The sequence below is a fragment of the Dermatophagoides farinae genome, chromosome 3 (genome assembly GCF_024713945.1).
Source record: "Dermatophagoides farinae isolate YC_2012a chromosome 3, ASM2471394v1, whole genome shotgun sequence".
Lineage (NCBI taxonomy): Eukaryota > Metazoa > Arthropoda > Arachnida > Sarcoptiformes > Pyroglyphidae > Dermatophagoides > Dermatophagoides farinae.
Window position 1 is genome coordinate 1,529,252 of NC_134679.1, and position 14,328 is coordinate 1,543,579.

General features: G+C 29.8%; 2 protein-coding genes across 4 annotated transcripts; one reads left to right on the forward strand and one right to left on the reverse strand.

The window, feature by feature from the left end:
* The first annotated feature begins 361 nt into the window (after positions 1–361).
* Positions 362–7,851, forward strand: LOC124498182 (DNA-binding protein P3A2). 3 transcript variants are annotated; one of them, XM_075729203.1, is made up of 9 exons: positions 362–1,059; positions 3,163–4,109; positions 4,172–4,286; positions 4,351–4,477; positions 4,548–4,856; positions 4,916–5,083; positions 5,562–5,717; positions 5,793–5,994; positions 6,068–7,851. In XM_075729203.1, the coding sequence occupies exons 2-9, from the start codon at positions 3,590–3,592 to the stop codon at positions 6,292–6,294; spliced, it is 1,824 nt and encodes a 607-aa protein (XP_075585318.1). In that variant the 5' UTR covers positions 362–1,059; positions 3,163–3,589; the 3' UTR covers positions 6,295–7,851. The 3 variants fall into 3 exon arrangements, with proteins under 3 accessions (XP_075585318.1, XP_046917859.1, XP_075585319.1); XM_047061903.2 differs by having other exon boundaries at positions 363–1,059; positions 4,916–5,212; XM_075729204.1 differs by having other exon boundaries at positions 364–1,059; positions 4,916–5,053.
* A 1,987-nt stretch (positions 7,852–9,838) lies between these two features.
* Positions 9,839–13,995, reverse strand: GckIII (Germinal centre kinase III). The gene is made up of 9 exons (XM_075729205.1): positions 13,813–13,995; positions 12,305–13,608; positions 12,021–12,239; positions 11,638–11,961; positions 11,391–11,576; positions 11,168–11,313; positions 10,859–11,108; positions 10,206–10,787; positions 9,839–10,134 (listed from the first exon to the last, which is right to left on the reverse strand). Exons 2-9 carry the CDS (start codon positions 12,317–12,319, stop codon positions 9,970–9,972), a joined length of 1,887 nt encoding a protein of 628 aa, XP_075585320.1. The 5' UTR covers positions 12,320–13,608; positions 13,813–13,995; the 3' UTR covers positions 9,839–9,969.
* Positions 13,996–14,328: the final 333 nt, after the last annotated feature.

The window sequence follows — 14,328 nt, forward strand, 5'->3', positions numbered from 1 at the left end:
AAATGGATCATTCACAGATGAAGTGAATATCATCATCGTTGATTGTGTATATGTTTTTGGTGAACTTTCGCTTTTTTTTCCCCATTACTTGCACTGATCACGGTGTGTCTTCTTTGGTTCTCCTTCGTGTGTATACACATCATTTTTGTTATTTTTTTTCGTTTTGTGGCCGATTTTAGCTGATGTTTTTTTTGATGCTCTCGAGTTGCGTATTCGATCAATTTTTTTTTCGGACCAATGTTCTGGTTCTTATATTTTTGATAGGTAAGTTTGATTTTTTTCTATTTCATTTTTTCTGGACTCAGTGTTTTTTGTGTGCAAGTGTTAGTGTGTTTGATGCATATATGTATGCTAATCTCTATTTGAATGACTCCTTATGATGATTATATTTTATTCAAATTAATACGGTCCTTGTGTAGTTGATGTTGTTATTGAAAATAAATGATGTGTCTGTATTTATAAAATAGAATAAGATTGCTCAATGATTGAATGGATGGATTGGTCAACTTATACACATCCATTTGTGTGTTTGGGTGTTTATAGATGATATATAGAATTTCGGCAATCCTTTCTATTCACACAGTGTAGAAATATAAAAATCTGATGATATTATTCTAATCATCATTTTTATTTTCAAATTAAAATTTATTCTGACAACAGGAAAACAAATAATAATCTATTCACTATTTTATATTGCGCCTAAAAAGTGATTTAAATAAGAAAAAACATAGTGGACAGCGCACGCTCAAGCGTCAGTCAAATGATCATCTTTTCCATCATCATCATCATCAACAACAATCAACAACAAAATCCTTAGAATGAAACAGATGTCATGCGGCCTTCGAACTTTTGTATTCATCAATATTTACTTCTGGTGCATGTGTGTTATAATATCGATATATAATATAATAATTCTTAATCTTTGATGATAAATATAATCATCTGTAAAATGGTAAAAAATTCATATTCGAATCAAATATGATAAAATCAAATAATCATCATTATCATCATCGATTGATTCTCATCCGCTTATTCGGATCATTAATCCTAAAATTTTAGGTATGTTTTATGTTGCTGTCAATTACAATTATTGCATAATATTTTTAATTGAAAGAAATTTTCGATAGAAAAATCGAAAACCGATAACAATCAATTTGTGATTTATGATCATTTCGATGTTCATGGATCAACCGGTGGGAATTGTATATATTTATTACAATCATCATAATATAAATGCTGCACGTGTGTGTATATGATTGGCGGGGATTTTTTTTTCATTTCAATTAACATCGGGCGCAAGGCCATTTCGTCCAATAAATACCACTCAGGCGCGGCCACTCCTCACCATCATCATATACCAAAATGGTTAAATAGTTTTGATTTTCTCCCTAATATTATTATATTATACTCTACTAATAACTAAAATAACGTCTTTTGTAACTTGCGCGATTCGTTTTTAGCGTTTTTTTTCCATTCATTCATTCATATTTTATCCTCATACTTATTTCGAAACGATAATATGGATGATGATGATGATAATGGTGTTGCACAGCCTCGCGCGATTGCGTTTCAAGTCAAAACTAGAATCGAAGGAAAAAAAATACAAGCAAACAAACAAAAAAAAGTATAAAGAATACAAGAATAATATTAAATGCACAAAAAGAGAAAGAATTATTTTTACCCCAGTACAGATCAGAAATGACAAAGACGACTGTGAAAACATACACAAAAAAAACATTTTAACAAATATATTATCATTTAATGCATAATTCCATCAGTCAGTTTAATTTTTAATTTCCACAATCCAGAATCGTTGAACCTGCCTAAATGTGATGATTATTATTTTTTTTTGTCATTGTTTTTTTTTTTTGTTTCATAATTTCCTCTGAACATCAACATTTATCATCATTCGATTTTTCTGATCAATTTCAATTTCTGATATCACAGTAGTAGCCATCAAACGATGATGAATTTCGAAAGAAAAAAAAATGAAAATCTAAAAATTCCATCATTGCGATCAAAAAAAATATTTTTCAAATTTTTTGATTTCCTCTTTCTCAATTATTGAATTGAAAATTGTTGATGCCCTTTTGAATAAAATTGTGGATGTGTGTTTGTGTGTGTGATACAATTTCATCTTTCGATAGCTACAAATGAATCCAATAACAATCATAGCGGTAAAAATATGGCTCAACAACAACAACGCCGACGACGACAACAACAACAACAGTTATGGCTCCATAATATTATGAAGAATATTCCAACAATGGCAGCCATCGATGGTGGTGGTGATGGTGATTGTGATGATAATGATGATAGCTGTGGTGGTAGTTCCAACAACTATTTTCAAAAGCCACCATAGACAATCGGGTTAGCTCTTTATATATTCTCAATCGTTTCGTGCAAAAGATGTGCATCCATGATGAATTTTTTTTTTTGTTGTTGGATGTCTCAAAAATTATATAGAACTATGTGTGTGTGTGTGTGTGTGCATGTTTGGATCAGCAATCGATCGATACGGATTCTGTTGTTGTTTTTCTGGTTCTATATATCATCACAATGTATACTTCCCTAGAATATTCGTGTTGTGTACATAGAGTGGTGGTTGTGTTGGGTTAGAAGGAGGGAGGGAAATGGTTTTTTTTCTATTTTGCTCCTGAGTTCCAAATATATATTCTATATATATGAATATCATTTATATGTTTATAATAATATAATACAAATACAAATGAAAAAGGAAGCAGAATTTACTTTTTCCCTCTCTCTTTTTCGTTCATTATTTGGTTTTAGGCGAAAAAAAATTGAACTCTTGAAATGAAGAATATTCTTTTTTCTCTCGGATGATGATGAGTATAATTCTGAATGTTGGGTGAGCTTTTTCTTCTTTTTTTGTTATTGTTGTTGACAAGAGGGAGATTGTGCGAGTGAAATAAATGTTAAAGAATCGTTGAGACTGTGTATTTTGTGTGTATGTATTTGTATGTCTATGGAGCGTGTGTAATTCTGATTTTGATTCGATTTTTTATTCTTCATGATTCTTGTTGATAAATATTATATAACTGGTTATTGTTTATTTATTAATATACGTTTTAATCATTTAATTTCATTGAATCGAATAATTATTCATTTTTTTCATATCTTTTTTTTCATTCTTGAATCTAGAAAAATTCTTCTAAAGTAATTTTTTTGGTATTTTTTTGATCATCTGTTTTTTTGGATCATCATTCGAATTTTGGCCATCATCATATTATATATTTTGAATCAAGTTTAATTATATATTGAACATTTATTTTCAATTCGCGATAAATTTCCGAATTGTAACCCTAAAAACTGTGGCTAATGCACGTGGGTTTTTGAATTCTCTCAAACACCATTATAATATGGTACAATCGACTATTGGACTCGATTGCGACGATTCTCACAATTTTTCGATTTGATCATGTCCACATTCCATGTTGTTTTTGTTTCGAATCAATAATAACAACAAAACATTATTATATTTTTTTTATATCAACATTTTTTTTATTTTTTATTTGAAAAACAAATTCGTATGCCAAATTGGTCAAGACAAAAAATATAACAAGAATAAATGAAGAATTTGATTCTTTGTAATGCGCAAGATATCACATCATCGCCATCAACAACATCAACATTGGTACCATCATTAACAACGATAGCTGCACCAACGGTAACCGGTACAATAGCAACAATAACAACAAACGGAACATCCAATCTGAATTTAATCAGTATAAACGATAATAATAATAATCCAACAATTATAACGACACCAACCATAACGGTTGCAGCACCAACAACAGTGGCGGCCAATACTGTACCAACAATATTATCTAAACAACCATTAGGTACAAAGAAAAGAAGACTAATGAAGAATAAACAGCAGCAACAACAACAACAACAGCAGCAGCAACAACAACTACAACAAGAAACATTAAATCATTCGGATGGTGGTGGTACCGGTGTTAATACATCCGGTGACATTGATGATCTCAGTGATGGTTCTTCATCAGTTGAAAGTGACAATTTTGATGATAGTGATCTATTATCTAGTACAGCACATGATGAAGTAACAGCCCAATTGGCAGCTGCTGGTCAGTTTTTTCTTGTCATGTTGGAATATTTTGTTATAATTCATGAAAAATTCAATTTCCAGGTCCGGTTGGTATAGCTGCAGCTGCTGCAATTGCAACAGCAAAAAAACGTAAACGACCACATACATTCGAAACGAATCCTTCCATCAGAAAAAGGCAACAGACTAGATTATTGAGGTAAAATTGTTTAAAATAAAAATTGTTTATCATTTCAAATAATGGATTATCATCACTTGAACAGAAAATTAAAACAAACAATTGATGAATATACAACCCGTGTTGGTCAACAAGCAGTCGTTTTAATAGTCACACCTGGAAAACCTCAAAATAATTTCAAATGTTTCGGTGCACGTCCATTGGAAAGTGTGGTATGTATTAGATTATCCAAGTTTTAAATTTTAAACTAAATGAATTGATCTTATTATTGAATCATGAAAGATTCGGCAATGTCGTTCGATGGTAATGCAAGAATTAGAGACAGCATTAGCTCAACATGCACCACCACAAGTCAAAGAAGATCCATCATTACATGAATTGCCTCCTCTAGTCGTTGATGGTATTCCCACTCCAGTAGAAAAAATGACTCAAGCCCAATTGAGAGCTTTCATACCTTTGATGTTGAAATATTCCACGGGCCGAGGTAAACCTGGTTGGGGAAAAGATTCTACGCGGCCACCTTGGTGGCCACAAGATCTCCCTTGGGCTAATGTTCGTTCAGATGCCAGGAATGATGAGGAAAAACAAAAAGTACTGTACCAAACGGACTTTATATTGATGATAATAATTTTTATTTTCAATATATTTAGGTTTCATGGACACACGCTCTAAGACAAATTGTCATTAATTGTTACAAATATCATGGCCGTGAAGATCTATTGCCAGCATTCAGTGAAGATGATGAAAAGAATTCAGCTGCCGGACCTAGTTCACAAAATAAAGAGAAGGTGAAGACTCGTAATACAACAACATCAACGGTGACCACAACATCGACACAACAGCATCATAGTAGCATAAATATGGCTAATATCGCAACTGCTAATACAAACATCACAACAGTACCGATCACTGCAGATTCAGCCAGTTTAGCTTCACAGGGCATAAACGTATGTCGTAGATTGATTGTATCGTTATTTGAATCTATTATCGATTCAGAACGAAACAATCACAATCACTATAGTCAATTAGTTGAATTTTTTTTTTTTTTTGATTTTCAGTTTGCGTTTTATATCGTTTCTTACGACATTTCTAGATTCATTTTGAAATGAATTTATTTGATGACTTTTTTTTATTTTGTTTTGAATGAGTTTTTTATGTTTGCTTGACGCTGTTATGATGTTTTTGGTTGCTCATTTTTTTTTCATTTGGAATGATTATTCAATTTATCTCTTGGGATACGATTTACGTTTGAATTAATTTTCTTTTTTAATCATTTTTTTCCATTCATGACAATAGACAATATATGCACAGCCAATCGCAACCCATTACACACCAGTGGTTCAAACGATAAATAATCCAGATGGAACTGTTTCTATCATACAAATGGATCCATCTGCAGTAGTTGCCATTTCCGATGGTAATGGTGGCGTTCGAACACTTGGTCCGCTTAGGGTATGTTTTTTCAATTCTTTTCTTTTCGTTAACCTATGCAATTAATTCATCGTAAACATTATAATTATTTTTTAGTTTAATACAACTGGAACGGATGCCAATCAAGGTGTGCAAGCATTGGCTGAAATTGCTACTGGCCAAGATCATGAACGTGTTACCCAATTAGGTACTGTTGAATTGGGTGGTGAAGGTGCCACACAAGCCGTATCGTTGGCCGAAGCAACCATTAGTCCAGATGGTCAAATTATTTTAACTGGTGAAGATGGCACACAAAGCAGTAAGTGTTGAAATAATCAATTTTTAACAATTGTTGTCTTTAATTTAATCAATTTTGAAATTGAAAAAAATAGCTTTTCCAATGTCTGGAATGGTGACGATACCGGTATCAATGTATCAAACAGTGGTAACCAATCTAAATCTACAAGGCGATAACAGTATACCAATTGCAATGTCAGCAATAACTGGAACAAATCAATTAGAAGCTGGAAATGATGAAAATGATGAAGATGTTAAAGCTGTTTTAAATGGCCAAAATGCAATCCGTATCACTACAGCGACTAATGAAGAGAATGGTTAAATTGGAAAGATATATCCTAAAATAATGAAAAAATCGTTCAAATTCATCCAATATTCAAACAGAGAAGAAAAAACATACAAATAGGCAAACCTCTAATTCATCATCATCATCATCATCCTATAGCTTGATATATATTCAAAAAGTATACAAACACACACAAACACATTAATATTATCGATTTCTTCATTCTTATTCTTGAATTATCATCATTAGCATCTCTTTTTCCCTTTATTATTCTTCAAACAAACAAATTATTTACATCATCATCATTACATCAGGCAAATCAAATTGAGATATACGGTAGATATTTCCATGAAGAAAGAAACAATCCTTTCATCCTTTCAATTATTTTTTTTTTTTGTTTTTCTTTCTTTGTAATTTTTTTTCCCATCCCTAAACGAAAATCCTCTCTCATCATCTGTTTTGTAAATCAATTCACCCAGCCACACACACACAAGTTTTATCGAATATTTATTAATATGTCTCTCTGTCTTTTTTTTCGTTATTGCGAAGAATCCGGCCCCAAATAATCCACATTGCCATTACATTAAATCATTTTTTTCAACTCATTTCTATATTCTCATTCACAATTTGATTATTATATTTCACGATTGAAATATCACATTTCATTGACATCGTTTTCATTCTCTCTAATTTTTTTTTCTTTCTTTTTTTTGAATATTTCAAACAAAAAACTATTATTACACACATCATCTTCATCAATTGATTCTTGCATTCAATGTAAATTTATTTTCTAAAATTCAATTATTATTATCCTAATTATATGATTTTTGTGTGTTTTTGTTTTGTTTGTGTCATGTGTGTGTGTGTGTGTGTGTGTTTCTGTGAAAATTCAAAATTTTTTTTCCTCTGTTCATCGTTGTTGCCATTTCCGTTTCGTTTGCTGATTTTTTTTTCTTTGTTTATTCGTTTGTTTTCTCTCTTCATGGTTATCATCAATTTTTTTTTTATTAATTCACCAGAAAATTTTATCATAAATCGATGCCAAAATTTTATCATTTCTTTCCCTTTGTTTGTTTACCACCATTATCTCTCGAAACAAAAATGGCCGTTGCAATCAAATGAAATTTAAAAAGCAAATGAAAAAAAAATAACAGTGACAGATCACAATTGTTGAGATTCCAATTGTTTTTTTTTTGTTTTTGTTTTCATCGAATCAATTTCGATGAATTTCTCTGTATCTGAATTCGAATGAAATGTATCACTTTTTTTTTGTTTCCCAATTGAATGACAACAAACAACACCCAAATAATCCAACTATATTTCAAATTAATTTCCAAACATTTATTATTTATAAATATTTTAGTCCTTTTCAATTATTCTATATCTGATGATCATTTATAAATTCACAATTTCTTTTTTTCACCAACATCATTATCATTCTATTCGAAACAAAAACATTTCTTTTTCTATGTACATTAATCACAATTATTATTATTATTTGTTCAACAATTTAAATATGCGAATAATAATAATAATAATAAAAATATAAATAAACAACCAACTCGAATTGATCACAATTGGCGTTGAAATAATAATTTTTTTGACGTTGAGTATTTTTTGACCGGTAACATTGAAAATCGATGATGAAATTTCAAACGTGGTTTTTGGCATTTTTTGCGCATGTTGTATGCAACAAAAAAAAAACTTTAATGCAAGCACATGTACAGAACCATGTTCACCAGTATTCACTGTGTGATGATTAGTATAAAAAAGCATTTGCTTTCGAATTTTTTATTTTTATTTATTATTCGTTGGTCATTTGGCTTATATGGATGGTCTGGATATTGATGACAATTTCGGCCTTGTGTTTGGTAGACACTTTTATTATCGATCGATGAGAAAATACATCACGACAATATATACGATTTGTTTCGAATATGTGCCACTTTTTTTGTTTGATGTGTTTTCATTATCATCATCATCATCATCATCGTTTTGCCAATAAGACGGTCGTTTTGTTTGATTATCCATTTCAACCTAACCTTATTCCGGTGTGTTGTATTACCTTGTTTATTATTGTTTTTTTAGTCAGTCAATGATGATCAAGGTTTTTTTTTATTTCCCTTAAAACTGACTACAACCATCCTATATTATGAGTCGTAATGATCATAATGAATAATCAGATCATTAAAATGAGAATTAATTTCTCGACAGCAATAATTTGTCATATTAATCGATCATTATTTGGTGTTTTGATTTTTTTCTTCCATTCAATTCGCCATTGATTCGATTTTGACATACATTCATATGCCGAAAAAAATTTATATTCATTTATCGGGTAAAACTTTTTATTATACATAATAATTTTCTTTTGTTTTCAGCTATTTATATTTTATAACGAATGAATAAAAAAAAAATTTAATTTCTGATAAATTATATCACAGATATCATAATTTTTTTGACCAGTTTCATTTTTTTAAACGATTTTATTTGTCGTTCATCACGATTGTTGAGCAATTTTGACCCCCTTTTATTCCCTTTACCCCCCATATTAATTTAATCCATATATATTGAAATTTAATTGATTTTATTGAAATATTAATTTAATAAAAATTGGAAATAATAAAATACATCCATATTTCACATCCCAATTGCGCCATACAACGTTAATTGTCCCGTTTGAAATAGATCCATAATTCGCTGTCCATCCAAGATGTTCAAATTTTATCCGTGGTTGATCAATTTCAAACGTGGTATTTTGGCATTTTTTGCGCATGTTGTATGCAACAAAAAAAAAACTTTAATGCAAGCACATGTACAGATCATTTTCAAGTACCATAATCTTCGTCCAAAGATTCAACCAGTATTCACTGTGTGATGATTAGTATAAAAAAGCATTTGCTTTCGAATTTTTTATTTTTATTTATTATTCGTTGGTCATTTGGCTTATATGGATGGTCTGGATATTGATGACAATTTCGGCCTTGTCTAATTCATTGATCATCAATGAAAATTTTATGCTTCAAAAGACAAGGAAAATTGTTAGTTTGGTAGACACTTTTATTATCGATCGATGAGAAAATACATCACGACAATATATACGATTTGTTTCGAATATGTGCCACTTTTTTTGTTTGATGTGTTTTCATTATCATCGTTGAGTTCATCATCATCATCGTTTTGCCAATAAGACGGTCGTTTTGTTTGATTATCCATTTCAACCTAACCTTATTCCGGTGTGTTGTATTACCTTGTTTATTATTGTTTTTTTAGTCAGTTTATTTATTCAATAAAAACCCCTGTACCTCAAAGATGGGGGAAGAAAATAAATGATATTTAAAGAATTATAGAATCAAGGTTTTTTTTTATTTCCCTTAAAACTGACTACAACCATCCTATATTATGAGTCGTAATGATCATAATGAATAATCAGATCATTAAAATGAGAATTAATTTCTCGACAGCAATAATTTGTCATATTAATCGATCATTATTTGGTGTTTTGATTTTTTTCTTCCATTCAATTCGCCATTGATTCGATTTTGACATACATTCATATGCCGAAAAAAATTTATATTCATTTATCGGGTAAAACTTTTTATTATACATAATAATTTTCTTTTGTTTTCAGCTATTTATATTTTATAACGAATGAATAAAAAAAAAATTTAATTTCTGATAAATTATATCACTGTAGTTGTTTTTTTTCACCTATTTCCTATTCGAAGCTGCTAGACTTGAAACAATTTCATCGATAAACAATGCCGATACTCCTGGAAATGATTGTTCAGCTGTTTCAAATGCATTTTTTAGATTATCAATCATATTGATATTCGATTCACCAATATTATCACGTGGATTTTCTCTTTTCTTTAGCTAAATAAATGAATATATAAAACAGAAAAAATTATTGGTCAACAAAATTGAAATCAATCAATAATACTAACCTCATTTAGGATGGCAAATATCGTATTTTGGGAATGAATTTTATGATTCGACGAATTATGACTAATAATCGATGATGTTGTATGTTCGATACCTTTATTCGATATTGATGATAATGGTTGACTGTGGTTATTGTTGTTGTTATTATTATTAATGTTTGAATGTATTTCATGATGATGATGGCTACCATTATTATTGTTAAGGCTTCGAGGACCATAATTTTTCGATGTTGATGATGAAGATGATGGTGATGATGATGAATGTTTGGGTAATTGTTGTTGATGATTTATATCACTATCATTATGACGCTTGTTTCGATTAATTTCATCACCAATAAAATGTCTTTTATCATTGATAGAATTTTCAATCACATTATCGGTTATATTATTATTAGCACTAGAAGATCGATGGTGTAATTGTGATGGTGAATGTTGCTGCTGCTGTTGTTGTTGTTGTTGTTGTTGGTTTTCTTTTTTATTCATCAATTTATTATTATTATTATTATTGATAACATGTGAATTTTCCTGTTTATTTGATGATGATGATTTTGATTCTTTTGAAGATGGCGATTTCGCAACAGGTTTCTAAATTTAAAAAATTTTTGAATATTTAGTTAGATTTATTTGATTGATATTTCGAATAAAGGGTTGATTACCTTGTTTGGTTTACCAATCACATCGACATTAACATCGTTTGTAACAGTAGCAGCATTATTATTCTCATTGTTTATTGACCTATCACCATCGGAATCATTATGTAAAACATTATTGTTTTCATGATGATTATTCATCGATAATTGTTCCATTTCTTTTATCAATGGTTTTTTATTTGATTGTTTTGGATTCTGTTTGATTGTCAAATCCCATGTTAATGTATCAACCGTTGACTTGCCTTTTCCATCATCACTATATTGATCATGATTTTATTAATTTCAAAATTAACGTTTTTTTTCTAAAAAACTTACGAATCAGAGGCATCGGAATCACTATCACTTTTTCCACCACCTTGAGCTTTATATCGTTTATATCTTTCAATCAAATCGATTAGGAACGAATTTTTCTTTGCCTTTCTTATGAAAGGATATTTCAATAATTCTTTTGCCGATGGTCTCTGTTGAAATGAAGATTGAGGGAAATTGATTAAAAAAAATTGAACAAAAATGACAATGACATGATAATTTCACCAACATTTTCGGGATCTTTGTTGAGACAGGCTTCGACAAATTCTTTAAATTGTTTACTATAGTTGCCAGTCAATTGAGGTGGATTGTTTTTAGGAATCAAAAATAATACTCTCATAGGATGTAGATCGGAATTGGGTGGTTCACCTTTTGCTAATTCAATTGCAGTGATTCCTAATGACCATATATCAGCCTAAAATTGATATGATAAAAGAATATGTACAATAAATGAATTCTTAATAATTACAATATACCTTGGAATCATAAGCAGATTGTTTGATCACTTCGGGTGCCATCCAAAATGGCGTACCAACAAACGTACTACGTTTGCTTGTCGTATTAGTCAGCTGACCAGCAACACCAAAATCAGCCAATTTAACTTCGCCCATTTCCGATAATAGTACATTAGCCGCTTTGATATCACGATGAAGTTTACGTTCTGAATGTAGATAGTCAAGTCCTTTGAGAACTTCACGAAGAATGACTGCAATATGCATCTCATCGAATTGTCCGGCTTTCATTAGATCTAAAGCCGAACCACCACCCAGATATTCCATAATGATCCATAATTTTGTACCCTAAAAAAATTTAATCATAAAAATCAAATAAATTCTATAGAAAAAAAACATTTAAATACCTTAAGATATGATCCATAATATTTGGTCACAAATGAACTATCACATTGTGATAAAACCATAATTTCTTGTTGTATATCTTCAATCTCATCTTCAGCCTCTTCAAGATCAATAATTTTTATGGCTACCACTTGCTGTGTTCGATTATCAATGCCTTTAAACACTTCACCGAATGAACCTTTACCGATACGTTCTTGTTTAGTGAAAATTAATTCCGGGTCCTATAGATGAAGTTTGAGAATAAAATTTTAAAATCCAGATAATTTTGTTATAAGAAAAAACTTACCTCGTTACAGGCCATTTTAATAATAAAAATTGAAAATTTTTTTTTTATCGAATCAATAAAATAAACGAAAATGATCGGAAACAAAAAAAAAACAGAAGAATGTTGAAGAAAAAAAATACAATAAATTAATAAACGAAGCTACTACTATGGTTGAATTGGATGTGGCTTGTTTTTTTTTCTTTGCTATTTTTTGATGTTACAACATTTTCTTTTTTAAAAGGTCATCATCATAAAAAATTATTATATATTAACAATTAAAACTTCAATTTTTACAGCAGAAGCAGAAAAATAAAAACAACAACAACAACAACAAATCGAATGTTATTTGATGGTGGTGGCACTTGAATTAGTTGTGATATTATATTACAATAATTAAGGAAGATGAAAAATTAGTTTTTTTTTTTCTTTGATGACGATAATTATAAATTATAAATTATGATGATGATGATGGCAGTTAATAATAATGATGATGATCACCATCATAAGGTAATGATAGAAAGGTTGCCTGGAAATGTATTTAGATTAATTACAATTACAATTTTTTTTATTATTATTACACTAAAAATGTAAAATCAAATATATTGAGACAATGGATGTGAGAAAGAAAAAGTGATGGATAAAAATCTGTGATATGGCTAATATTCCATTTATTGTGACAACATTTGCATTTGGGAAATATTTTCACTTGTATTGCCTCAATATGTTGATGATTATGATGATAATCGATTGCCGGCAAACAAAAAAAATTTTTTTTTTTAAGTTATCAAAAAAAAACACACACACAAACACTGAAAATAGAAATATGAAACCAAATTTGTTTTCCTCAATTCTTCCTTGTTGTTGTTGTCGTTGCTGTTGTTCTTGTTGTTATTGTCGAAGATATTCGGTGATTTTCAACACAATGATAATGAATGGATGGATATTTTTATTATATAGATTGGTTGAGTATGCGTGAATGTCATTTAATCATCATTCATCATGTTGAATCTTTTTGTGGATATTTTTTATCGATAATTTTTCAATTTTTTCTTTCTCTCTCTCTATCAATAATTAACAAAAATTAATCAATCTGATTTAAATTGAATGAATATTTTTTCTGGTGATGGGAATGAATTTTTGAATGAACAAAAAAAAACAAAATTAATTTATCTTGCATTCGATTTGTATCAATTAGTAGTATTTGAATGGCACAATTTTTCTTTTTTTCAGATTATCATCATCAACGGTATAAATCACAAAATAATGATAATGATAAAGTTAGTTTTAATCATGATAATGATGACTGAATGATTTTTAAATTCAAACTTTTCGTTTCATGTTATCGTCGTTTTTTTTTGTTTCGTTGTTGTTCATTAACAAATTTGATTTTTGTTTTTCCCCGTCAACATTGATGATGATGATGATGATAATGATTGGTTTAACGAAAAAATTGGATAATGAGCAAAATGATAAAATGAAAAAAAAATGATTAGAAAAATGAGAAACAAAACAAAAACAGAATCACTCACTTTGTCAGGTCATAAGATCAAAAAAAAAAACAGAACAAGATGCTTATGATAGTAATAAAAAAAATAATAAAACATTCAATGATGACGACCATCACCAGTTGATCATCATCATCATTATTATTATTAGTTTGATAACGACCACGACAACATTCCGAATCTAATGATATAGAATTAAAAAAAAAACTCAAACCCCCATTTGTTGCTGTTGCGGCTGCTGCTGCTGCTGCTGCTCATCATCGTCATCGACGTCAAGAAAGATGCTCAAAAAGAGTTCAATGTTCATTCAGTGTTGTTGGTTGGTTGTTGTTGGCTACACACACACAAAAAAACTGGACACAACAACAAAAAAAAGGGCGACCCCGATCGACAAAACATGTTATTTGTCTTCCAATATATATATGCTACTATTCCAACACAAATTCTCTTTCAGCAACAAAAAAAAAATTTAACAGTTTTTTTTCGGTCTTTTTTTCTAAAAAAAAAATCTGTTAATCTAATGATAAAAAGAGTTTAGAT

Coding starts and splice junctions, on each gene's coding strand:
- GckIII (XM_075729205.1), bottom strand. Junction 11,577..11,637: donor AATCTGCTTATGATTCCAAG/GTATATTGTAAT, acceptor TATCAATTTTAG/GCTGATATATGGTCATTAGG. Junction 11,314..11,390: donor TCAACAAAGATCCCGAAAAT/GTTGGTGAAATT, acceptor TCATTTCAACAG/AGACCATCGGCAAAAGAATT.
- LOC124498182 (XM_047061903.2), top strand. CDS start 3,590: ATGAAGAATTTGATTCTTTGTAATGCGCAAGATATCACATCATCGCCA. Junction 4,110..4,171: donor AGCCCAATTGGCAGCTGCTG/GTCAGTTTTTTC, acceptor TTCAATTTCCAG/GTCCGGTTGGTATAGCTGCA. Junction 5,213..5,561: donor TAGCTTCACAGGGCATAAAC/GTATGTCGTAGA, acceptor TCATGACAATAG/ACAATATATGCACAGCCAAT.